This window comes from Oncorhynchus nerka, linkage group LG21, assembly GCF_034236695.1.
Source record: "Oncorhynchus nerka isolate Pitt River linkage group LG21, Oner_Uvic_2.0, whole genome shotgun sequence".
NCBI classification, from domain to species: domain Eukaryota; kingdom Metazoa; phylum Chordata; class Actinopteri; order Salmoniformes; family Salmonidae; genus Oncorhynchus; species Oncorhynchus nerka.
Window position 1 is genome coordinate 8,171,326 of NC_088416.1, and position 27,562 is coordinate 8,198,887.

At 42.9% G+C, this 27,562-nt stretch overlaps 1 protein-coding gene across 5 annotated transcripts; it reads right to left on the bottom strand.

Annotated features, from left to right (window-relative positions):
• Positions 1 to 8,089: 8,089 nt before the first annotated feature.
• On the bottom strand, positions 8,090 to 27,547 carry LOC115103785 (nicotinate-nucleotide pyrophosphorylase [carboxylating]-like). 5 transcript variants are annotated; one of them, XM_065006267.1, is made up of 9 exons: positions 27,018 to 27,547; positions 26,562 to 26,713; positions 24,772 to 24,824; positions 24,596 to 24,674; positions 23,132 to 24,160; positions 9,756 to 10,047; positions 9,171 to 9,481; positions 8,766 to 8,897; positions 8,090 to 8,512 (listed from the first exon to the last, which is right to left on the bottom strand). In XM_065006267.1, the coding sequence occupies exons 6-9, from the start codon at positions 10,006 to 10,008 to the stop codon at positions 8,297 to 8,299; spliced, it is 912 nt and encodes a 303-aa protein (XP_064862339.1). In that variant the 5' UTR covers positions 10,009 to 10,047; positions 23,132 to 24,160; positions 24,596 to 24,674; positions 24,772 to 24,824; positions 26,562 to 26,713; positions 27,018 to 27,547; the 3' UTR covers positions 8,090 to 8,296. The 5 variants fall into 5 exon arrangements, with proteins under 5 accessions (XP_064862339.1, XP_064862340.1, XP_064862338.1 ...); XM_065006268.1 differs by lacking the exon at positions 24,772 to 24,824 and having other exon boundaries at positions 26,562 to 26,693; XM_065006266.1 differs by lacking the exon at positions 24,772 to 24,824.
• Positions 27,548 to 27,562: the final 15 nt, after the last annotated feature.

Here is a 27,562-nt window from a genome sequence, read left to right on the forward strand (position 1 = left end):
CTCTTGCACAGACATTTAGAAACAAATCATGCCAATTTGAAAATTAAGCCACAGGACTTTTTTGAGCGAGAATAAAGACGAGACGACTTTCGAGTAGTAAGACACAAGCAACAGGTACCATTAATAAGAAGGTACTAGAACCGTCTTATATGGTGAGCTACCGAGTGGTTAGGACAGGCAAGCCCCATACTATTGTGGAGGACTTAATTCTTCCAGCTGCCGCAGATATGGCTGGGACAATGCTGGGGGGGAAAGGCCAAAAAAACGATAGACAATGCCTTCATCAAACAATAGTTTCATGACGCATCAGTGAAATGGCAAGAGATGTTTTGAAACAATTACCGCTTCGCATACAAGCCTGCGAATTCTGTGCGTTACAGCTGGATGAGTCAACAGACGTGGCACAGGCCTGGCACAGCTCCTGGTATATGTCCGTTACATTTATGGGGGGGTAAATTCTGCAAACCACTGGAAACAGGACGACCGGAGAGGATATTTTTTAAGTACTGGACAGCTTTGTGACATTAAATGGACTTTGGTGGTCAAGATGTGTTGGTATCTGCACTGATGGAGCAGTTGCTCCCCGACGCCACCTGGGTACACTGCAGCCTCCACCGAGAGGGTCTTGCTGCCAAGGGAATGCCTGACAGCTTGAAAGACATTTTGGACACTACAGTGAAAATGGTTGACTTTGTTAAAGCAAGGCCCCTGAATGTGTATTTTCTGCACTATGCAATGATATGGGCAGCGACATACTGTTTATCAAGGGGCAAATTATTGACACATTTTTTTAAATTGAGAGACGAGCTTAAAGTTCTTTACTTATCATAATTTTCACTTGTCTGACCGCTTGCATGATGACGAGTTTCTCACACGACTGGCCTATCTGGGTGATGTTTTTTCTCGCCTGAATGATCTGAATCTAGGATTACAGGGACTCTCCACAACTATATTCAATGTGCGGAGCAAAATTGAGGTTACGATTAAGACGTTGGAGCTCTATTCTGTCTGCATTAACAAGGACACACGTCCTGTCATCATTGTATGATTTTTTTTGTGTGCAAATGAACAAAAGCTTACAAATGTGATATAGCGAAACATCTGAGTGAGTTGGGTGCGCAATTACGCAGGTACTTTCCCAAAACGGATGACACAAACAACTGGATTCATTATCCCTTTCATGCCCTGCCTCCAGTCCACTTACCGATATCTGAACAAGAGAGCCTCATCAAAATTGCAACAAGCGGTTCTGTGAAAATTGAATTTAAATCAGAAGCCACTGCCAGATTTCTGGATAGGGTGGCGCTCAGAGTATCCTGCCTTGGCAAATCGTGCTGCTAAGACACTGATGCCCTTTGCAACCACATACCTATGTGAGAGTGGATTCTCGGCCCTCACTAGCATGAAAACTAAATACAGGCACAGACTGTGTGTGGAAAATGATTTAAGACAGATTCTCTCCAATACAACCTAACATTGCAGAGTTATGAGCATCCTTTTAAGCACACCCTTCTCATTAACTAGTTGTGAGTGGCCTTCTGGCGGCCTTCTGCATCTGTGGTGGAAGATTGCCGAGCTACAGCGGTTTTTGGAAAAACCATGAAACATCCTGAAAATTGGTCTTCTCACGAAAACGACTGTAGCGTTCGGACGGTTTGGCTTGTATGGCCACTTTATGGAAAGATAGAGCAAAACGGAGAACACTATGACCCCCACAACTGTCAGAGGACTCGTCTGAAGGTAACCGGTACCAGTTTAAAAGATGAATAGAAATATGGAGGTAGTTTTGTGCCTACCCCCAAAAAAGGGGTTCAATGTGTGTAAAACAACATCATCCAGAGCTTTCTTATACAGTATCTCCTAGAAATAAGACAGACATTTTAAAACTTTACTCCTTTTGATGTCTTTTTTTAAACCGATTTTATTTGCCATTCATGAATGTGCTATTCGTCTTATACTCTTAAGCATTATTAACAGCTCTACTGATCTGGTTAGAAGCAAGATAAATAAGTAGTGCCATTCTATTTCTGGAACTTCTGCATTTTTCTAGTTATTTGGTAGCTTTATTGATATCCCAATATGTTTTCTCTTAGAGGTTAAGAAGCCTATAGACCATATTATTTTATTATTTTACCCAACATTGGCTCGCATAACTTTCTCCTCCGGTTGTATTGATACTGGTGGCAACTTTAATCCTGTCTTTCCACTTTATTTGTATGCTTTTTGTGTCTTTGGTTTGCTTAAAATTGTGTTTTGTTCCCTGTGGGGCTTTTATGCTATACTGGATACCACGTGTTATGACTGGTGTGAGATTCTTCTTTTTGTAACAGGATCAACTCTTAATCTTGCTCTACATAAATTACATGGATTCAGTCTGTTCATGCCCTCTGTTCCAGTATGTGGATGATTGGTTTCACAAAAGAATAAGGAGACCATTGAAAAGACCCTAAGCAGTGAATTGACTAAAGTCAGTAAGTGGTTATCCGACAACAAACTGTCTATGCATTTAGGCAAGACAGAATGTATCCTGTTTGGTTCCAAACACAAGTGAGAAACTCTTCCAACTTCTCAGTCAAGTGTAATGGTCTAGTGGTGAAGGAGAAATGCTGCATTACATACTTGGGATATAATCTGGACCAACACATGACAGGTGAACTCATGGTTCTGAAGGTCATTGGGAAGGTTAACTACAGGACAAAGTTCCTGGCAATAGACACCAAGTTCCTGGATACAGAGACTATGAGGACCCTGACAACATCTCTGATTCTCAGTACATCACGCAGACAGGAATAAATATCTCTCTGGGAAGCAGAAGGGCGGAGGGCTGTGTTTCATGATTAATGACTCATGGTGTAATTCTGGGAACATACAGGAACTCAAGACATTTTGTTCACCCGACCTAGAATAGCTCACAATTAAATGGCTATCGTCATCGCCACGCATTTTACATCCCACCTCAAGCCGAAACCTTGACGGCCCTCAAAAAACTTCACTGGACTTTATGAAAACTGGAAATCACATATCCTGAGGCTGCATTTGTTGTAGCTGGGTATTTTAACAAAGAAATTTGAGGACTAGGCTGCCGAAGTTCTATCAACATATTGACTGTCCTACTCGCGCTACTAAGACTCTCGACCATTGCAATTCAAACTTCCGGAATGCTTACAAGGCCCTCCCCCGCCCTCCATTTGGCAAATCTGACCACGACTCCATCTTGCTCCTCCGGTCCTATAGGCAGAAACTCAAACAGGAAGTGCCCGTGCTTCGTACTATTCAATGCTGGTCTGACCAATCGGAATCCACGCTTCAGGATTGTTTTGATCACTTGGACTGGGATATGTTCCAGGTAGCTTGTGAAAATAATCTAGACGCATACACTAATGGCACTGCCTATTCCAGATGATATTTAAAATTACAAATAAAATATTTAATTTTATTTGGAATGCTAAGCCAGACAAAATTAGACGTGCCTATTTATATAATGAATATGAGTTTGGGGGCTAAAATGATTCAATATTAAAGCTTTAAACCTTTCACTAAAAGCTTCACTCATACATAAGTTATACTTAAACCAAAAATGGTTCTCCAGTAGATGATCCTTTGTTCAAAAATTGCCTTCATACAGATTACAACTTTTCATTTCCGACTAATTGAAAATGAAAGTTTTGTTTAAAGCATCGCCCTTTTTTAAACAAGCCATACAAAGCTGGTTACAATTTCAGTTTTATTTCAGAAATATATGTATATGTAGCAAAAAAGCTGCAAAAAACTAAGATATTTGTCCCCCGAAGATGGGGGGTGGTGGAGGGGTTAATAATAAAAAAGTAAAAGAAATTTAAACAAAAATCTGTTACATGTAATGGATTACAGAAAAACTAACTGTAATCCGTTATGTTACCAGCTAAAATATTGTAATCAAATTAGAGATACTTTTGAAAAACTAGATGATTACTTCTAGGATTACTTTTAAATTCAGAAAGGATGTTTGCGAGAAGAAAGAAAAATATTTGACACCTTCTGTTTTCCCAATGACATTCAAATCAGCTTTGAATAAGGTGTAAGTTTAAGTTTGTTCTGCCTAAAGGAAGTCTGACCACAAGTCAGCAGAGGCTGTGGACTCCAGTTACATGACTTGAGTCTGACTCGTCACAAATTTGATGAATTGATACTCGACTTGATAGATTCAGGCTCCCGATTTGGGCTCCCGAGTAGCACAGCAGTCTAAGGCACTGCATCTCAGTGCTAGAGGCGTCACTACAGACCCTGGTTTGATTCCAGGCTGTATCACAACCGGTTGTGATTGGGAGTCCAATTGGCCCAACGCTGTTATGGTTGGGCCAGGTAAGACGTGATTGTAAATAAGAATTTGTTCTTAATTGACTTGCCTAGTTAAATAAATGTTAAATAAAAAATGTAAAAAAAACTACTTGAGACTTGACTTGAAGCCTTAAGATTCAGGACTCAACTTTGATTTAAGACTGATGACTTGAAATTATCTGGCCATGTTTTGCAACATTTTGTCACTTATTTTGTGGCACAGAGTCCATGGATTACTCTCCACTCAGGCAGAGACAGTAGCCCCAACATTGCCCTTGCAAGAAAAAGTGCAACAGATTGGCTAGTGAAACGCACACTCGGCCCTCTGGAGCAAACTGAATCAACACCGGTCAGGTGCGCTAGTGAACAGATTGCTGATCTTCTGTTCCGCTATAGGATTGGGTGCAGTGCAAACGTCAAATTGTAGGGAGAGAGAATTGCCATAATAAATAAATCAAATCTGGTGATCGACAATATTAACTGTTTACTACGCAAGCTCACCAATGCTTCCCACAGTTGTGTCAAGTTGGCTGAATGTGTAGCCTGTAATCTGTAAGAGAACAACAAGAGCATGTATCTTTGGCACAACTGCAGACAGATACAGGGACTACTCATAAGCCTAGACGTAGTAGGGGAACCTCAGACATGGCCATAAAGAGCGAGAGGACAGGGCACTGGAGATCTGAGGTTTCAGAGAGGAGAGGTGTGTGTGTGTGTGTGTGTGTCTGTTTCTGGAAAAAAAGAAAATATGTAGCCATAACACAGCTAAACAAACAAATGGCCCCTGGACATCACGGACCGGTTGATGGAACATAACTTCACAAAAAGTTTCAACACCCTGGTTTTCAAGTGGTTTTAAATAAAATAAATATATTCACCTTTAGTCTCGAAAGAGACCAACAAGTGCATCTGTGAATTCTCCGGTATATGAGTTTCAATTCTGTCAATTCAGAAATCTACGGAACACTAATAATGAATGTTATCCTAAGACTTTAGAAACAAATGACTTTATGAATTGACTGAATTTAAATGGAACTGACGTGTGTGAAAAGAAAGGTACACTGAGGGAGGTCGAAACAACAACCAGACAACTCCTCTCCTCTTCCTGGCCTTCCTGTGAGCTGGTCGGCCCCGGCAACTCCTCTCCTCTTCCTGTCCTTCCTGTGAGCTGGTCGGCCCCGGCAACTCCTCTCCTCTTCCTTTCCTTCCTGTGAGCTGGTCGGCCCCGGCAACTCCTCTCCTCTTCCTGTCCTTCCTGTGAGCTGGTCGGCCCCGGCAACTCCTCTCCTCTTCCTGTCCTTCCTGTGAGCTGGTCGGCCCCGGCAACTCCTCTCCTCTTCCTGTCCTTCCTGTGGGCTGGTCGGCCCCGGCAACTCCTCTCCTCTTCCTGTCCTTCCTGTGGGCTGGTCGGCCCCGGCAACTCCTCTCCTCTTCCTGACCTTCCTGTGAGCTGGTCGGCCCTGGCAACTCCTCTCCTCTTCCTGACCTTCATGTGAGCTGGTCGGCCCCGGCAACTCCTCTCCTCTTCCTGTCCTTCCTGTGAGCTGGTCGGCCCGGCAACTCCTCTCCTCTTCCTTCCTTCCTGTGAGCTGGTCGGCCCGGCAACTCCTCTCCTCTTCCTGTCCTTCCTGTGAGCTGGTCGGCCCCGGCAACTCCTCTCCTCTTCCTGTCCTTCCTGTGAGCTGGTCGGCCCCGGCAACTCCTCTCCTCTTCCTGTCCTTCCTGTGAGCTGGTCGGCCCCGGCAACTCCTCTCCTCTTCCTGTCCTTCCTGTGAGCTGGTCGGCCCCGGCTAAATGGACTCCATCTCTGGAAGGGAAGAGAAAAACAACACATACAAGCTTAACATAATATGACACCATAAAAGGTGAGATTTATGTTAACTAAATACTGCTTGTATAGTGTCATTAGTGGCATAAATATAGGAACAGTGTGGTAAAGTTGGTAATACTTGCTGTTTACTCATGGAATTTGTATTTCAGATCAAAAGATGAATATGACAGGCAAATATTTTAGACAGCAAACTGTTTTAGGATATTTTCTAACCCAGAAACAACGTCTATACATTTGCCTCATATTAATACTTTGATCTGAAATACCAATTAACCTACATGAGTATACTGTAAAAATGACCTACTTTACTTCACTGTCGCAACACTTATGACACTACCTGTGATGTAAAAAATAAATTAAAATGTACCATTGAACTCGGCTTCGAAAAGCAGCCGATACATTTGAACCTTGACTGCTGCTTGTCTTTGCTGAGGCAGCCTCTTCAGTGTTGGCACCAGGCTCATGGTAAAGAGGGTCTCTTCATCCTCCTTCTCTTTGCTGAGGCAGCCTCTTCAGTGTTGGCACCAGGCTCATGGTAAAGAGGGTCTCTTCCTCCTCCTTCTCTTTGCTGAGGCAGCCTCTTCAGTGTTGGCACCAGGCTCATGGTAAAGAGGGTCTCTTCATCCTCCTTCTCTTTGCTGAGGCAGCCTCTTCAGTGTTGGCACCAGGCTCATGGTAAAGAGGGTCTCTTCATCCTCCTTCTCTTTGCTGAGGCAGCCTCTTCAGTGTTGGCACCAGGCTCATGGTAAAGAAGGTCTCTTCCTCCTCCTTCCTGTGAGCATCAGGTTGGGCTGCATCCCTCTCCGCGGCTTGGAGGAGCCTCTGCTGAAATGAGTTGAGTGGATCTGGGAGCTGGTGCCTCCGATGACGCCTGGTGTGACGCTGTTCCTCTTCGTTTGTCTCCACGGCCACATCCTGTTCAACGAGGTCCTCGGTGGTCACTTCTGTGAGGTTCATAATAATCTCAGGTGGTCCTAGATCCAGAGGTGCTTCCCCCATTTCATCATCTTCCATGGCTACACCGGTGGTGGTCATACTTGTGGATGATGTAGACGCTGTAGACCTCTCTGCACCGGTGGAGGTCATACTTGTGGATGTTGTAGAGGGTCTCGCTGCACCGGTGGAGGCGGTGGTCGCACTTGTAGGTGACGTTGAGGGTCTTGATGCACAGGTGGCGACAACACTTGTGGATGACGTAATAGAGGGTCTGGCTGTAAAATTGCCACTCGTTGCCATAGGCACAATAAATGGATCCAGAAAAGAAAGAATGTAGCAGAAGCGCCAAGGCTGCTGGCCTGAAGCTGCTGACCCAGACCTCTTCTTCTCTTTCTCTGCCCTTCTCTCTCTCTCTGATACATGTCCAGAGTCCTCTCCACTTCCTCCTACAGTCTTCTTCTACATAGACATGAACATGATAAGCCATACCATCACCTAGCATAACTATAGTTACTAGATAGCTATCATGAACATGTCACCTACTGTACACACAGACACACACAGTTATCTGACCAAATTATCAGGGGTACAGTAGTATCTACCATATATCTTACTATGTATCTGACATACACACTCACACTCCTTCAAACATGATTATTTGGTAAAGTTATCAGGGGTAGTAAACTAGCATAATTTATGCAGACGCGGTTTGGGCATGGCATTATTAGGCCAATATAATGTAAATTCAAAGATGGCCATTTTATGCATGTTTAACTTAAGTGTTTTGAATACTGATAACTGGTTTATTCATTTAACAGGTGATGGCACTTTTAGTGGAAGAAGTGCAGTGTGTTTTAATCCATATGTAGGTTTAATAGTATAAGGGACTTAGTTACTAATTTGTAATCTTTTCTTCCAGTGGATCATAAAGATTTGGGATTCTAAAGTATATTCCATATAATAGATAATGATCACTTTGGGACAAAAGAAACTGAGGGAACAGTCTTACTTCACAGTTTTAATAATGATTTCTAAATTAGTTGTACGCATCATAGAAATTATACAGTCACCATCTCTGAATGTCAGTTTTAAATCTCATGTAACATTCCTGGATTTTATTTCTTCTCTTGATCATCTCCAGGATCAAAAGTGAGGAAATTGACCGTTGCTTTTTATTTTCACTTTATTAACAAAGATCCTGAATTGCCACAGTTACTGTGATTCGAAAATTATTGGAAAGGCAACAGGCTTTTGAACCTTGAGGGAGAAGTCTACCACGGGGCAGCCCTGGGTTATGCAGCCCAGAGAGATGATGTCCACATGGGGGGAGAGATACTGGGGCAGGGAGTCTGGGGTCACCCCTCCACTGGCCTCGATTAGCACAGACGGGAACTCCTCCTTCAGAAGCTGGGCTGCCGCATGGAGTTCCTGAGAGAGGAAAGGACAGAAGAGGAATAGAGGCCGGGAGGGACGAGTGCAGGAAGAGACCGTGTAGAAAAGAAGAGATTGAATGAAATGCACAGCACCGACATACAGGAGGAAGAAGAATATTACTTAACTGATAGTACATGAATGTCCAACGGAAATATGTCTTCTGCTTTATCGCAAACCCTCCAGTACGTCTCTACCTCTTCTACATTTACTTCCCTCATGTCTTTGGGACGTCCTTCATCAGTCTCACCTGTGGCTTAAAGTTGTCCAGCATGACGATGTCGGCTCCTGCCGTGGCCGCCTCACTGCCCTCCTCCCGGCTGCCGCACTCCACCTCGATCTTACTGCTGAAGCCACACACCGAGCGGGCGTCCTTCACCGCCTTGAAGACCCACAGGTAGGTATTACATCAAATCAGTTCTCTATCAGAATGCCAAAATGAATCTCTATTCAAAATGCACAGAGGGGAAAACTTCAGCTCTCATATTAGAAAAATGCCAGATCTAAATGGTACATCTTGGAATATGAAAGACTTACATGTATTCTTGCACTCTGATTTTCATGCATTTGTAAAAGGATTACAGAGGAATCGACAACCACATCCTAGTATAGGTTGATGTCAAATGTACAGTTTGAGACATCCACCCCTGCCTACCTGTGTGATGCTCCCTGATGCCCATATATGATTGTCTTTCAGCATCACCATCCCACTCAGGTCCTGTCTGTGCATGGACACGCCGCCCACCAGCATGGCATACTTCTCCACCAGCCGGAACCCAGGGGTGGTTTTACGCGTGCCAGCCACATGGCCATGCCAGCCTGCCTCCCTGGCGACGCTCTGTAGCTGGGAGCAGCGGGTGGCTATCCCCGAGGCCCGGGCCAGGCAGTTGAGGGCCGGTCTCTCCCCGAGGAGGACGCACCTTGCTGGGCCTCTGACCACAGCAGTCTGGGCCACTGCATCCGGACCTGGTGGAGGTGAGGTCAAAGTAGAGTTTACCTAAAATTACAAACATCATGTGAGTGAACTGTATTTAATGGTTAGATTGTAATCAGTTGGAATCTATTCCAATGGAATTTTGTGAATGCCAAACTCAAAGCTTGTTTCCCCATTACCTTCTCCAAATGAATTTGGCAGTGTGATCAGAGTTGAGGTGTATTGTCATCACATTTGTGAGGTATCTGTGTATTCTCGAAAACCTCCCACATGTTTTTTGACCAGGCTCATAAGTTGGTCTCTTACCCAGCTGTGCTCCCTCTTTGTGTGTCCATTCCACAGTGCAGCTGAGCTCAGTGAAGACCGCAGTGAAGAAAGGCCTGCCCGCCAGCACGCTGCACGGCGTTTTGCACAACAACCTGGCCTCGACCTCATGTGACCCCACACACAGCCCTGCAGGGTCAAAGTTTGGTGTGTCCTCTGCCAGCCACTCTCGTGCCAGCCGGGTCAGTGTGTGGGGAGGGAGCGTGTTTGACAGGTCATACTGAGGAGTCGTCATCTTGAGAGGCGAGGTAAAATGTGACGCCGGAAAGTTGTTCTGTTAAAAATGGAGAAAGGGGTTAGTTCCAGTGCTTTAAAACTGGCTATCCACTGATGATAGTTAACAGTTTGTAGTTTATTTGTACCCTACAAAATATCCTGAGGTCTGGTATGAATGAATCCCTGCACTAAATGTGCTTTGCAACAGTGTCCGTCTTCAGGTTAAGATTCACCACAAACAAAGAACGCCGGTGTAGAGGGGGAAAAAAATTGGCCGTTGTGGGAGCCTCAATGGGGGCTGGTGTGTTAGAAATGCCAGAGCCGATTTCTGATCCCAGTCTGTGTGGTGATATAACTTGAGACCCTGGTACAAGTTACGAGTGCAGATTGCACAGAATGCTCTGTAAACACCACCCCAGAGGGCGGAGCTAGGCATGTTGTCCGTGCACTTGGACACATTTTAGTAAGGGGATATCATACGGAGATAGAATCTCATTTTACAATGGGTCTGCGGTGGTTCTGTGTAGTTATGCTAATATATCTGAGTCAAGTACATTACAGTCAATTTTATCTATGTCCTAATAAGTATGTTGAAAAAGCCATCACTAACCCCTCTTTTCTATTTCTCCGTCTCCCAGGACAACAGCTAAGGGCACCCTGGCCTACACCTGGACGTGCCTGGCCCCCCCTCTATCTGCCTGTTGCTGCATCCACTGCTTCAGTCCCCCCCCACACACACACACACACAGAAACATGGATTTCTTTACTTACCATGACATCTTTATGAAAAGCCATCTGACCCATAGGGTCTTGAAGTGTTTTAAATCTGGCTATCCACTATAGCCTAGCTATGGATATTGTCTGAGCCTGCTGGTCACATATGACCGTGATTTAATACTGACCAGAAAACAGACTGTTGCTCTATCCTTATTTATTTTTAAAATAAATGTACCCCCTTTTTTCGTGCTATCCAATTGTTAGTAATTACTATCTTGTCTCATCGCTACAACTCTTTATATTCTACAGATTCTGAACAGTCATGTAACAATTGGAAGTGTTTTTGTTGCCATGTAGGCCTAGTATTTAGCCTTTGTTGGGGTTAACCAAGGGGACTAATTCCTTAAGTGCTGGTAGTTGAAGATGCATTAGCTCCCAGCTGATGAGGCAGTGAGTGAGAGACTTTGGACAGTGGACACATGTACACCCTGTGTTCAACACAACTTGTCAATAAAATCAATACCTAAAGTATCAAAAATACTACAAGTCAACTGTGATTCCACGGTCTAGCATCTGTGCAGTCCCGTGTGGCTCACTTGGTAGAGCATGGTACTTGCAACGGCAGGGTTGTGGGTCTGATTCTCACGGGGGACCCGTATGAAAATGTATGCACTCACTGATGTAAGTTGTTCACTTTAACCCCCCCAACAGACTGGGTAAAGGTGTCGGCATGCTTCAGTTCGGCTGGCTCCTAGCTGAACCGAACGAGTGTGCTTGCACACTCCCTTAAAAAGACCTTAGCTTGAAAAACAAGGGGAAAAAAACAGAAATAGTATTGTTTGTCCATTTTGAGATGCCGTAGCCAGTATACACTTCCTCAGAATTGATCTAAAATAACTCAAGAAAATCAGTCAAAGTCAGGCAAAAAAAGTCATGCAATTTTACATCTAAGATGTTTGCAGTATTTCTCAATGAAATGTGCATGAAAACTAGTCATCTATCGTTGAATGACAAAGACTCATTGAATAATCCCTATTGTTAAGCGATCACCAATAAAGGGGCTTAGACAAACACACACAAACTCTTCCGAACTGTTTCAGATGGGAGGTATGTGGACACCTCAAGGCACATCTCTGACATAAAGAGATCTCAACCTCCAGTAAACTATTAGTCACACTTCCAGTTTACGTAAGTCTTTATTTTACTTGCTCTACAACAGAGAACAAAATGTCCAAATCAGACTGTACAAAACATACAGTGGGGCAAAAAGGTATTTAGTCAGCCACCCACACTTAAAGATGAGAGAGGCCTGTAATTTTCATCATAGGTACACTTCAACTATGACAGACAAAATGAGAGAGAAAATATCCAGAAAATCACATTGTAGGATTTTTAATGAATTTATTTGCAAATTATGGTGGAAAATAAGTATTTGGTCAACTACAAACAAGCAAGATTTCTGGCTTTCAGAGGCTCCTCTGTCCTCCACTCCACACTGTTTTTTGTGTGTTTTTTTTACCCCTTTTTCTCCCCAATTTCGTGGTATCCAATTGTTGTAGTAGCTACTATCTTGTCTCATCGCTACAACTCCCGTACGGGCTCGGGAGAGACGAAGGTTGAAAGTCATGCGTCCTCCGATACACAACCCAACCAGCCGTACTGCTTCTTAACACAGCGCGCATCCAACCCGGAAGCCAGCCACACCAATGTGTCGGAGGGTACACCGTGCACCTGGCAACCTTGGTTAGCGCGTACTGCGCCCGGCCCGCCACAGGAGTCGCTGGTGCGCGATGAGACAAGGACATCCCTACCGACCAAGCCCTCTCTAACCCGGACGACGCTAGGCCAATTGTGCGTCGCCCCACGGACCTCCCGGTCGCGGCCGGTTACGACAGAGCCTGGGCGCGAACCCAGGGACTCTGATGGCACAGCTGGCGCTGCAGTACAGCGCCCTTAACCACTGCGCCACCCGGGAGGCCCACTCCACACTGTTACCTGTATTAATGGCACCTGTTTAAACTTGTTATCAGTATAAAAAAGACACCTGTCCACAACCTCAAACAGTCACACTCCAAACGCCACTATGGCCAAGACTAAAGAGCTGTCAAAGGACACCAGAAACAAAATTGTAGACCTGCACCAGGCTGGGAAGACTGAATCTGCAATATGTAAGCAGCTTGGTTTGAAGAAATCAACTGTGGGAGCAATTATTTGGAAATGGAAGACCTACAAGACCACTGATAATCTCCCTCGATCTGGGGCTCCACGCAAGATCTCACCCGTGGGGTCAAAATGATCACAAGAACGGTGAGCAAAAATCCCAGAACCACACGGGGGGATCTAGTGAATGACCTGCAGAGAGCTGGGACCAAAGTAACAAAGCCTACCATCAGTAACACACTACGCCGCCAGGGACTCAAATCCTGCAGTGCCAGACGTGTCCCCCTGCTTAAGCCAGTACATGTCCAGGCCCGTCTGAAGTTTGCTAGAGAGCATTTGGATGATCCAGAAGAAGATTGGGAGAATGTCATATGGTCAGATGAAACCAAAATATAACTTTTTGGTTAAAACTCAACTCGTCGTGTTTGGAGGACAAAGAATGCTGAGTTGCATCCAAAGAACACCATACCTACTGTGAAGCATGGGGGTGGAAACATCAAGCTTTGGGGCTGTTTTTCTACAAAGGGACCAGGACGACTGATCCGTGTAAAGGAAAGAATGAATGGGTCATGTATCGTGAGATTTTGAGTGAAAACCTCCTTCCATCAGCAAGGGCATTGAAGATGAAACGTGGCTGGGTCTTTCAGCATGACAATGATCCCAAACACACCGCCTGGGCTACGAAGGAGTGGCTTCATAAGAAGCATTTCAAGGTCCTGGAGTGGCCTAGCCAGTCTCCAGATCTCAACCCCATAGACAATCTTTGGAGGGAGTTGAAAGTCTGTGTTGCCCAGCAACAGCCCCAAAACATCACTGCTCTGGAGGAGATCTGCATGGAGGAATGGGCCAAAATACCAGCAACAGTGTGTGAAAACCTTGTGAAGACTTACAGAAAACATTTGACCTCTGTCATTGCCAACAAAGGGTATATAACAAAGTATTGAGATAAACTTTTGTTATTGACCAAATACTTATTATCCACCATAATTTGCAAATAAATTCATTAAAAATCCTACAATGTGATTTTCTGGATTTTATTTCTCTCATTTTGTCTGTCATAGTTGAAGTGTACCTATGATGAAAATTACAGGCCTCTCATTTTTTAAGTGGGAGAACTTGCACAATTGGTGGCTGACTAAATACTTTTTTGCCCCACTGTACAATGAATTCACAATGGCAGTCTTTTTTTGTTGTGAAAAGTACAAAGTGTGTCTATGACAAGGGTCAATTAAAATAATGTGAACTTAATATCAGGTCTCTTGTGAACGAGCTAAATTTATTCAGGAGGAATGGTGGTCACTAGATAATCCAAAGAATTCAGGTAAACAGCGCCCCCCTTAGGCAGAACAGTTTCTATTGAGAAGTGTCTGGGACTTGTTTCCCTGTTTGCTACTCAAAGATATTTGACTTATTAAGTCATAGACAAAATTAACTGCAAAACACATGGTCTGAAATATATTAGATGAACTACACAGAACCATTAAAATAAGAGGCCTATCTCAGTAATAAAATGTGTCCCAGTTCACAAGCAACATGCCTAGCTCTGCCCAATGGGGCGTGGCTTACGGAGCACTCTTTGCAATAGCAGTGTTCGATTAAGGATTAAGCTGAACCGAGGTGCACCGGTCTATGGCCTGTGAGGTGAACGGGGGAAAGTAGTGAAGGAGGAGTGCTCTTTTCAAATCGAACTGTAATCCGAGCTGCTCCGGTCATGTTGTCAACAGGGCTGCATGGTCTATCGTTCAGAAATATACATCGCTTTTCCATGAAAGGCAGATGAAGCATTTTTATCAAAGCAATCACTTTTGCAGGTGAAAACACAGAATCCTACTCATTACAGGGCTGCCAACTTTTGAAGAAAGTTTGGAGTGAGATTTGCTATGAAAATACATTGCCACCTGGCACAACCCCTAGATTGGGGACTGGGGGTCTTCCCCCATGAAAATTGTACTGTTTTAAATCTAATTTCCTGCAATTCTACGTATTTTGACATGGCTTAGGCCTATGACCAGTTTTTTTTTCTTTCTTACAGGTCACGTGTATTCAGGATGCTTTGGAAATTAAATGAAAATAAACTCAAAATGCAACGATTTTGTCACTGAGATTTTGGGGGATAACATTTAAAGAATGCTAATAAAAAAAAGTGTCCCTATTTTTGGGGTGGTTTGACACTTTATTCAGACAGTAATTAAATGAGATCGGGAGACAGGCAAACGCTAGAAACAGTGAACCAAGGCTCTGTACAGGAAATTGTAATATTAATGGTTGATGGCAGTGGTTAACCAAATCATAGATTGCAGTCTCATTGTCCTGAGAATGCTTTAGTATTTTTGTAATTAAGGTGAACTCGCTCTTTAATAATAGGGCTGGAAGAAAATCCTGCTTTCTCTCCAGAAGGGTTGGCCACCCCTGATCCATGTTTCCCAAGTGCTTGTTGTTTGAAAATGTTCCTGTTAGAACAATCACTTCTCAAAAATCACCCAAAATCTCCCCTAAAAATCTAATAAATATCAATATTCAGGTGGTTTATGCCAACTAGACAAAATATGATGTGCTTAGGAGTAGTGAGTCCCCTTGTCACCTCTGCCTAGCATGTGCACAATACTAAAATCCCAAATAACATTTGATTGCTGGAGCATTTAATATCAAATGCTTATTTGTTTGAATGGCAGCAATAATGTATAGCCTAATATAATTCATTTTCAAAGACAAGTAGACATATCCTATTTCAAATATGTGATTACACGGGTAAAACTGGGAAGTGGAATACTAAAATAACTGTGGGGAATAACAGTAGTGTTCTTTCTGAAAAGCACAGTAATTACTCTATATTGTAGCCCATTGTTAAGAATGAGAATGGTTCTACTGATCAGACTAAATAAAGTAAAAAGATCAAATCTCCAAACACTCTAACCAAATTATTGTTATATTCATTGTCATCCCTGAAGAAGCAAATGGACAGTTTTTGGTTCACAATCTGTTCAGTTAGTTAGTTACAAACAGTGTGGTTTTAAATCGATTTTAGTACATGCTGTCAAAAGGCTGCATTCTGCAATAATAGGGACAGGAGCAACTCATTTGTGGACAACATTGTACATAAAACAGCACTGCCATGCAGGTCTTTTTACAGTTTTATAAACTATAAATCTCTCCATTCATCGCCACTCTAATCTCGAGGGGCGTTTCTTTAAAACATGCATCCAATCCCCTTGATCCATAACATAATTTGAACCGCTAGATATGGTTCACAGTGCTGTGGCAAGACAAGACAATGATAGAGGTTCCGCTCGTGATGTTAAATTGCAGGCGCAGATGCTCTGATTTCAAGACGATTTGGAGCACAGTTGAACAGTTAACGCGCGGACTATACAATGGACTAATTAGACAAATTAATGCAGTACTTTTCAATGCGCGACATCGAGGTGTGCCGTGAGAGAAGAGGGTCAAATGCGTGAGAGTTGGCAGCTGTCATGACCACACGTACATTTTGAGCCGAACTCGCCGTTGACCAGAGCGGGTCACCTGACTCACGCCCGGGAGGCAGCCCTGTTCCAAAACGAATGCAATCACTTTTCACCCACCCACTTGATCGCGCAGCCAAAGTCAAAATTGGCTATAAACTAAAAGTCGTTTTTTGCTATTAATTTGAGGTTAGGCATACGATTAGCAGTGTGGGTTGGGTTAAGGTTAGGTTTAAAATCAGATTAAGAAAATACATTGTAGGAATAAAATTGGTTTATGACTTTGTGGCTGTGTTAACTAGTGACAACCCTTTGCAATCAATAGTAACCGAGCGTTTTTATAGGCACTAATTCTGTAATGGCTCGTTCGCCTAATGCCGCGTTCACGTGTAAGAGTCGGAACTAGGAAACTAGTAACGTCCGACTTCATAAAGTGGTTGGCGCGGCACGCGTAAAAAACTCCTTTCCGGTTTTTAGGACAAGCTGGCGAGCTACATGGGCGCGTTCCCTCTGCCCAGGCGTTGCTTACGCATGCCATATCTTACAAGGGCTGGATAAGTATTTTATGTATCAGCGAACCACATATCTTATTGCAATTTGTCAGTCGATGACGCTGTACGTTTAGTTGTTCCCCTTGCTCTGCAAGGGCCGCGGCTTTTGTGGAGCGATGGGTAACGATGTTTCGGGGATGGCTATTGTCTATGTGTGCAGAGGGTCCCTGGTTTGAGCCCAGGTATGGGCGAGGAGGGACGGAAGCAAAACTTTTACATACGCAACCATTGGTTGGTGCATGTAACGTCTGGGAACAAGACCGAGCTATTGCCACGATTAAGACAACTGGGGGAAAACGAGCCCCGACTGGGAATTCTTTTGAACTGTAATTCCAACTCCGAATTCCAATTCGGAAACACGGACATCTTTCTAGAGCTCCGACTTTACAACCTGAAGATAACTGATGTAGAGTTCCAAGTTGTCTTGGGCATGTCACCACACCGGTCCCAGAACGCCATCATTGGTCGACATTTTCTAATCAAGCATGCTATATTTATTTTTTAATTGTCTTCTCTTATCTTCCGAAATCCTCACCTGCCTCCTCAGAGCCGATTGAACTGTCACCGGGTATTCGTTGGTACTCTTGATGATGTGGATATCTCTGCACTCAATGTGCTTTTTCGACGCGTTGTGCTTTTTAACAGTGTCCTTCTTCAAGTGAGGATTCCCCACCACAAACGAAGAAAGCTTGCCTGCAAGTTGTGGTTCGGCCTTGCAATATTTGCAAAACATAACATTTCCTTCAAAATGCAACCACGGGAAAGCTTTCTCCCACTGTGCGTTGTATTTGTATTGTTTCCCACCGGCAGTGGTTGGCGAAGCCGGGGCAACGCCAGTGTTAAGGCTGCTGCTGGCCGAAACTTCATCTTGTGTTGCTGGTGGCTCAGCAAAATCAATACCGACAAGATCACTGACAGACTCGGACCCGGCCTCCCCTGGATCCTGTTGACATTGTCGCCTAAAATTCAATTGGATGCTCTTCATTCTCCTTTACAGTAGCGAGCCAAAACGGGCGCACTCAAGGTACTCGTCTCAAAGGCTCGCGGTTCCAGACTGTAACTAGGTTATGATTGGCGCGTTCAGCTAAACAAGCTTGAACTCGGCTACGATTGGCTCGTTGAGCTGTGCGTTGAATACGGCAAGTCCTGCTTACTTCCTTGTTCAAGGCCCATAATGATTTTTTAATGGAGTTCAAGCTTAAATCACAGATAGAACAATGAGACAGATATCTTACCGGATGTATCAATATGAAGCATCCGCTTTACGTTTCCACTCACTACGGAGATGGATTTTTACCGACATTATGCAAACATTCTCATCAATGAAACATTTGATCAATATAGTTCGGTTCACAAAACTAAAATCAGTTACTAACAGAGTGGACTAAGTTTTGTAGACTTTACCCTTTGCCAAAGTAAAACATATATTTTTTTGCGTTGTTTAGGAGTGCAAAGGCGAATTGAGTTAGTGCTCACGCGCACTTCAGAGTAGGTGTTCCCTTACGGAAATATGCAAATATGTGCTAGAAGGCGCCAATACTTTGCTTTTCTGCCCACAATGGCTCAATTGTTCCCATTTGAAACGACAGGCTGTGGTCTCTTGGTTTAGTTATAAAAAATAAATACATCTTTGCTTATTAACAAATTCATGAAAACGTTGTCCTTTAAGATATGTACAATTATTCCTATTATATTTTCTTCTACCTGATTGCGTTTTTTTTTCATCTTCAAAAACCTTCATAAAAGGCATTGGTTAAAGGTAAATGAATCCATGAATACAAATATTATTTAACATTTCTTAAATGACCCCATTTTCAAGAATTTGATTATATAAGCAGAAAGCCCATTCAAAAGCAGTACAGGACTTGAACCCGGAAGTAGGCGGGACATACATGATATAACAGCAGGTATAAACCGCAACTCGTACATGTGCTCATATTTGACTTTTGCAGTTCGCACACATTTTGTTGAATATGCGAGTAAAATGGTCGCACTGTAGAGCCCTGCAAATGTTAAAGTATGAAATGTTAAGCATTTGCATAATGGATAACCAGTGGCAATAAGAACATGGAAAAGCCTAATGGTGCATTCAAGTGTTAGTGGAAACTATGAAACTCCGAAATTTCCGACTTGCAAACTGTTTGAACGTGGCACCTGTATAACTACACGTGTCTGAAGGATGCACTGTGGTCCTCCCACAACCTGCTGGTAGCGAAACGAGTAGAGACCACCCCCCAGGAAGTGGCCATGGTAGCCACGGAAGCCCTGGGGTGGAAAATAAGAAAGGGGGCCTCGACCCCAGGCGAAGCGTCACCCAAAACACCCAAGGTCCCGGCGGCCGTGGCCTGACAGCGCTGCGCCTAGGGCGATGCGCCTAGGGGAGGGGTCTCCTCTGGGCCCCGAAGGACAAGACGGTGATTGAGTCGGAAGAGCAGGAGGAGGCTAGATTGATAAGGACTCACCCTGTTCCTGTACAAAGGAGCGAAGACAGCTTTTTAACAAAGTTACTTTTTTTAAAAACATGTTTTCATGTCTGAAATGTTTTATTTTTGTTATCATTTGTTCACATTTTAAATGGCTTTTAAAGATGGGATGTTTTACAAGAAAAAGTACTTTTATTCATGGTTGTTTCTATTGGTTTTAACAACATGTACTTTTTAACAAACTTAAATGTAATATTCTGTGTTTTATGGCTTTTATGCCGTTTTTATGTGTAAAATGTTGTACAAAAAAATATGACCTGTATAAATACAACCAGTTGGCAAGTCGGAAATGTCAGTTTCCAAGTTCCGACTAATACGTGTATTTTAAAGGTTAAGATACTTTTAGCTCTCAAATTTTAGGCAGCATTCTGCCTTCTCCCCACAGTTCTCAGCCATTAGCGTCACCCATGACTGCCTCGTGAACTACAATCCTGACGCTGTGATTTAATGTTTAGAAACGTCAATAATCATAGCTTGCAATACGGATTTCGAAACATATGACCCTGATCTTTCATCAGCGAGAAAGAATCATTCAATGATTCAATGAATCATTCAATTCAATCTATGGGGTGCCTTCATCCAACAAAACTACACTTTCCAAGTTATGCTTACACACAGGCGTTCGCAGTGGTGTAAAGTACTTAAGTAAAAATACTTTAAAGTACTACCTAAGTAGTTTTTTTCTGTACTTTACTATTTATATTTTTGACAACTTGTACGTTACTACATTCCTAAAGAAAATAATGTACTTTTTACTCCATACATTTTCATTTTGAATGCTTAGCAGGACAGGAAAATGGTCCAATTTACACACCTATCAAGAGAACATCCCTGGTCATCCCCGACTGTCTCTGATCTGACAGACTCACTAAACACAAATGCTTTGTTTGTAAATTATATCTGTAAATGAAGCCATGGTTTACAGGCAACATTCGCACTGAGCTAAAGGGTAGAGCTGCCGCTTTCAAGGAGCGGAACTCTAACCCGGAAGCTTATAAGAAATCCCGCTATGCCCTCCGACGAACCATCAAACAGGCAAAGAGTCAATACAGGACTAAGATTGAATTGTACGACACCGGTTCTGGCGCTTGTCGGATGTGGCAGGGCTTGCAAACTATTACAGACAACAAAGGGAAGTACAGCCAAGAGCTGCCCAGTGACACGAGCCTACCAGATGAGCTAAATTACTTTGTGTACTCCGAGCATGCGCTGACCAACTGGCAAATGTCTTCACTGACATTTTCGACCTCTCCCTGTCTGAGTCTAATACCAACATGTTTCAAACAGACCACCATAGTCCCTGTGACCAAGAACACTAAGGTAACCTGCCTAAATGACTACCGACCCATAGCACTCATGTCTGTAGCCATGAAGTGCTTTGAAAGACTGGTCATGGCTCACAAAAACACCAGTATCCCAGACCCACTCCGATTTGCATCACTATTGCACTCCACACTACCCTTTCCCACCTGGGCAAAAGGAACACCCATGTTAGAATGCTATTCATTGACTACAGCTCAGCGTTCAACACCATAGTGCCTTCAAAGCTCATCACTAAGCTAAGGACCTGGGACTAAACACCTCCCTCTGCAACTGGATCGTGGAATTCCTGACGGGCCGCCCCCCAGGTGGTAAGGGTAGGTAACAACACATCCGTCACACTGATCCTCAACACGGGGGCCCCTCAGGGGTGTGTGCTCAGTCCCCTCCTGTTCACTCATGACTGCACGGCCAGGCACGATGCCAACACCATCATTAAGTTTGCCGATGACACAACCTGATCACCGACAACAACGAGACAGCCTATAGGGAGGAGGTCAGAGACCTGGCTGTGTGGTGCCAGGACAACAACCTCTCCCTCAATGTGATCAAGACAAAGGAGATGATTGTGGACTACAGAAAAAGGAGGACCGCGCATGCCCCCATTCTCATCGACGGGGCAGTAGTTGACCAGGTTGAGAGCTTCCTTGGTGTCCACGTCACCAACAAACTAACATGGTCCAAGGACACCAAGACAGTTGTGAAGAGGGCACGACAAAACCTATTCCCCCTCAGGAGACTGAAAAGATTTGGCATGGGTCCTCAGATCCTCAAAAGGTTCTACAGCTGCACCATCGAGAGCATCCTGACTCATTGCATCACTGCCTGGTATGGCAACTGCTCGGTCTCCGACCGCAAGGCACTACAAAGGGCAGTGTATACGGCCCAGTACATCACTGGGGCCAAGCTCCCTGCCATCCAGGACCTCTATACCAGGCAGTGTCAGAGGAAGGCCCTAAAAATTGTCAAAGACTCCAGCCACCCTAGTCATAAACTGTTCTCTCTGCTACCGCATGGCAAGCGTTATCGGAGCGCCAAGTCTAGGTCCAAGAGGCTTCTAAACAGCTTCTACCCCCAAGCCATAAGACTCCTGAACATCTAATCAAATGGCTACCCACTCTGTTATTATCTATGCATAGTCACTTTAATAACTAACTGCCTCGACTAACCGCACATTGATTCTGTACCGGTACCCCCTGTATTTTAACTTTTTCTTGAGTAATTTTTACTCAACTTTTAAGTACAAGAATTTAGTACTTTTTCCACTACTGGGTGTTCGGAGCATGCTAGATAGATAAATTAGGTGGTCGCCTCGTCTTCAGTCTGTTTTACGTAAACAAGCGCTGTAACATTGAGATATGGCCATGTGGGAAAACTAACCCTATCAAGGTGTGTATCAATTTAACCTTTCGTTTTTTGAAAATGATTTCTCACTGATATGAAAGATAATGTCCTTATGCTTCCAAAACCGTACCGAATGCGATGCATGTTGAGTTTCAGACCGAGCGTCTGGGATCTTAATCCCCCCCACCCACAGAAGACGCCTTCGTCCAATGACTTATGTGTAACGTATGGAACTGAGAGTCATGATCAAGGGCTAGGTTACTCTGAACCACAGCTGGTTGCATCCTATTGTACCTGTTGCATCAAAAGCCTGTTTGCATCCTCTCCTGGCACCTATGATGTGCTAATCAACTAAGTCTATTTTAGAGACTTGCAAAAATGCATTTTTTGATACAAAAAGAGTCTGTTGTAAAGTCCTTTTGTGTGCAAAGATGATCCATTGTAATAACATTTGGTCCACAGCAATGGTTGTGTATAACAGTGGAGTAAACCTTTTGGAGTAACTGTATCTCCAATCACATTTTGCTCCAATCAAATATCGAAATGAAATTATTAATATGGATATACAATAGGCTACAGAGGAATGTTTATTTACCACCAAAATAACTAACAAAAGTAACAATGTTCCTCTTTTCTTTGACTTTGATTTATTGATTGTTTATGACATTCAAAGCCGACAGCACCACCAGAAAAGTGGAATTTGCTCCTTTGCTCATGTTGTAATGTTTACAAGCTAAGCAAAGAATGTGAAAATCAGTCGCATTGAGTTACAGCTTTGAAAAAACTATTAGTCTTCTTTTTCTTTTTTTTACCCAGACAATCTGAGCAACGTTAAAAGTTCTGAGAGACAAGTCAAACAAAAATAATTATAATACAAAAAGTAATGGTAATTTACTGATTTATATATATTGTTTAAATTCTGTTAGAATAATTTTCATTCAGACAAAGATCTTCACTGACATGTCAATTTAATTTCAGAGTCCCCCTTATTGGCCCCAAAGCCTTAAAAGTTGCAATCTTACTTCTGGAACTATAAGTCATTCTAAAGCACAGCAGATGTCACTTTCCTAAATGCAAAGTGGTGACTTGGTTTCGGACATACTCACCTGAGTGTAGTGCAATATGCAGTTTTCTTACAAGAAGTGAAAGGGATGTGGGGCTGCCTTAAACCTACAACTTATAACACTGCACAATGCAAACAGAGATCGTTTATGATGTCAAACTCTTGCGCAGCACTGCGCAGATGGGATGCTCTCAAACACATCCCGTAGCGTCACTAGAGATGGAAGAGCAAGCAAAACATCTCACTCGCTCCTTTCCCCCCCCCTGTTTCATATGCTGTATAGTCAATTAACTAGCTGAGCAGACCAGACCATCTTGTCACTCCACCACCATTGTAAAAAATATTTTGGAAGCTATAGAAATTCATTTATTCCTGTCTACATTTGTTTTGCCATGTTTATTCTATTACAGACACCTTAATGCATACTTTTAAATGATATTTTCTGAGTTACATACATGTAATTTTGTCCTTGAACTATTTAATTAAAATACTGTAGAATTCAATTAATTCCTATGAAGGACTGCTTCTTCTGAGGAGTGCCAATATGGCTAACCGGTGCTTTCAAAGCCTCTCTCATTGTCCAATACATAGCAACAGCAAGCCAGGGTTTATATACAGACCCAACTGCTAATGCCACGTTCAAAACAACTGGGCACTCAGAAATCTCAGACTTCCAACTTCAGTGTGTTCAAGACAACTGGGAACTTGCGGGAAAAAAAACTAGCAATGACTGGGAAAAATAATTTTGAACAGTCATTCAACTCGGAATTCCAACTCGAGAAATCTGGCCTCTTTCTAGAGCTCCGACTTTCTGACCTGAAGATCACTGACGTCATGATTTCAACTTGTATTTTTCGGAGTTCCCAGTTGTCTTGAACGCACCATAATGCATTGGTCTACCACAGTATGAGTCATAATACCCATAAAACCTAGTGGTCAAACACGGAAATGGTTACAATCATTTTTCCACCATCCATTCATAAATAAAGATTACATAACCTTGCCCATACAGCAAACAATGTGTTCCCGCAGTAAACACACTCTTGACTCGAGAGGATGAATCAGTCCATCTCTGAAAACGAAAAAAATCCAGATTAAAATAATCCAGCTAGCTAGGGTAGCTACAAATCAAGTAGTACTTGAAGTAGGCTACCCACCCCTCACCAACAGACACAAACAAACATTATCAAGAACGCCTAGCCATAGCTTCCCCAAGTTTGCTACCAAGCTAGACTGTTGGTTTATAAAAGCCAAAGAAAGAAACTTGTTTTTATGAATTTCTCATGCATTTAAATGGCTATGCAAATAGACTGCTATTAGCCATCTAGCCAGGCTAATGTTGCTAACTAACTAACTAATTAACCATGAGCTACCTATCTAGATAACATGAATTTTCAATTAAAAACTTGCCCAAGACAATTCACAGAATTGTCAATTTAAACAACTTTAGCTAATTTATGAATGACTAAATTTAGTTAACATTGACAGTTAATCCAGAGATTCTTACCTTTGCCTCGATCCTGCAGTCTCATCCAGGTCATCATGGCCCTGGTGAGATGTGAAGCTTGAGACAGACAATTGTGGTTCTGTGTGATAGTGTCATTAACAGATAATTAGCATTTCATTTTTGTGGACAGAATCAAGACCATGTGAATGCATGTACCACTCCCAATGAATACATACTGTGCCTTTGAAGATGTGTCTCTTGTTCTGAAACTATGACACACGCAGGTCATCTAAACAAAGTCAATTCTGGATGTCAATAGATTTTTAGATTCAGTCTCATCAATGACAACATTCCAGAACTGAATTATCACTCACCTAAGTCTGGTATCTGGGGCAATCTGATTAATGGTTATACAGTTCATTCGGAAAATATTCAGACCCCTTGATTTTTTCCCCACATTTTGTTACGTTACAGCCTTATTCTAAAATTGATTAAGTATTTTTTTCCTCTCATCAGTCTACACACAATACCCCATAATGACAAAGCAAAAACAGGGTTTTTGGAAATTTCTGCAAAAGTATATATAAAAAAACTTAGCACATTTACATAAGTATTCAGACCCTTTACTCAGTACTTTGTTGAAATACCTTTGGCAGCGATTACTGTCTCGAGCCTTCTTGGATTTGATACTACAAGCTTGGCACACCTGTATTTGGGGAGTTTCTCCCATTCTTCTCTGCAAATCCTCTCAAGCTCTGTCAGGTTGGCTTGTGAGAGTCGCTGCACAGCTATTTTCAGGTCTCTCCAGAGCTGTTTGATCGGATTCAAGTCTGGGCTCTGGCTAGGCCACTCAAGACCATTGAGACTTGTCCCAAAGCCACTCCTGCGCTGTCTTGGCCGTGTGTTTAGGGTCGTTGCCCTATTAGAAGGTGAACCGTCGACCCAGTCTGAGGTCCTGAGCGCTCTGAAGCAGGTTTTATGAAGGATCTCTCTGTATTTTGTTCCGTTCATCTTTCCCTCGTTCCAGACTAGTCTCCCAGTCCCTGCCTCTGAAAAACATCCCCACAGCATGATGCTGCCAACACCATGCACTTGGCATTTAGGCCAAAGAGTTCAATCTTGGTTTCATCAGACCAGAGAATCTTGTTTCTCATGGTCTGAAAGTCTTTAGGTGCCTTTTGGCAAACTCCAAGCGAGCTGTCATGTGCATATTACTGAGGAGTGGTTTCAGTCTAGCCACTCTACTATAAAGGTGTGATTGGTGGAGTGCTGCAGAGATGGTTGTCCTGGAAGGTTCTCCCATCTCCACAGAGGAACTCTAGAGCTCTGTCAGAGTGACCGTCAGGTTCTTGGTCAGCCCTTCTCTCCCGATTGCTCAGTTTGGCTGGGCAGCCAGCTCTAGGAAGAGTCTTGGTGGTTCCACACTTCTTCCATTTACGAATGATGGAGGCCACTGTGTTCTCGGGGACCTTCAATGCTGCAGCAATTTGTTGGTACCCTTCCCCAGATCTGTGCCTTGACACAATCATATCTTGTAGCTCTACTGACAAACCTCATGGCTTGGTTTTTGCTCTGACATGCACTGTGGGACCTTGCAGGTACAGGTGTGTACCTTTCCAATTAATTGAATTTACCACAGGTGGACTCCAATCAATTTGTAGAAACATTTCAAGGATGATCAATGGAAACAGGATGCACCTGAGATACATTTTGAGTCTCTTAGCAAAGGGTCTGAATATTTATGTAAATAAGGTATTTCTGTTTATGATTAAAAAAAATGTGCACAAATTTCTAGAAACCTGTTTTTGCTTTGTCATTATGGGGTATTGTGTGTTGATTGATGAGGAAAAGCATTAATTTAATCATTTTTAGAATAAGGCTGTAATGTAACAAAATGTGGAAAAAGTCAAGGGGTCTGAATACTTTCCAAATGCACTATATAATTGATTAAGTAGCTCTTTCGGTGTGGAATGTTGACAGCAGTATAAAACATAATGTATTGCTAAGATGCTCAAACTTAACTCACCAACACAGGATAAACTGTATCCCTCATGGACCTGACCAAACTGGTAAGTTGTTCCTCACTCTGGCTGGCTGTACTTCTCCACATAGCCAGGTTTATAGTGGTTTTCTCCCCTTTTAATGCTCTATGATTATCCTTGAAAAATGCCATAAGGTCTGAAATAGACATCAAAGTCGAGATACTGTACAAATAATTATCTAGGTAAAATAATACAAGAATATGTTCTGATCTACTGCTCTGCTAACTAGCTAGATAAAGTGTAGTCAGTGGCTAACTAAGACAGAGAAAGAGGATGGAAGAAGTGCAACACTTTATTAAATTAATTTAAATACAGCACATGTATTCATCATGGATTGGGCACAGGTCTCTCTGATTGCGCATGCTGAGGTCTTCTCTGTTGTGAATTAGCATTTTGAATTTGTGAGAGTATATTGACGCAAATATATTGATAAAACTCACCTTGAATTAAACGGTTATCAAAACGTCACAGCAAGGTGCGTACACCAAACACACACACTGTTTAAAGTGTTTGCAAAATTCATGATGGGGAAAAATGTATGAATCTATTTCCATATTTTACCGCTAGGTTTTATGGGTATTATGACCCGTCCACTGTGGCGGACTATTGGGCAAAACAGACAGGGTTGGCTTAGATTGTTGACAACATGTAAACTATATTTTGTCTCCAATGTTTATTGAAAACATAAATAGAATTGCACAATGAGCACTTGTCTCTCAAATACATAGTTACATTGTTCATTAGTTAGCTAGTACATTTTTAGTCACATTAGCATAGACATTGCATCAGTCAAAACACCTCAACACAAGACATTGTATCAAGAAGAAGATTAAACTAGCTGAAATGAGCCACCTACGATGCCCCAGATGGCAGCCTCTTCTCATTGTTGCTATCTGGCCAACCAGAATCACAACAACACACTAACTTCTGCCCCCATTGAAGCGCACGCATCGTTTTCGTTGTCAGCTAACCTACTCCTTAAGTA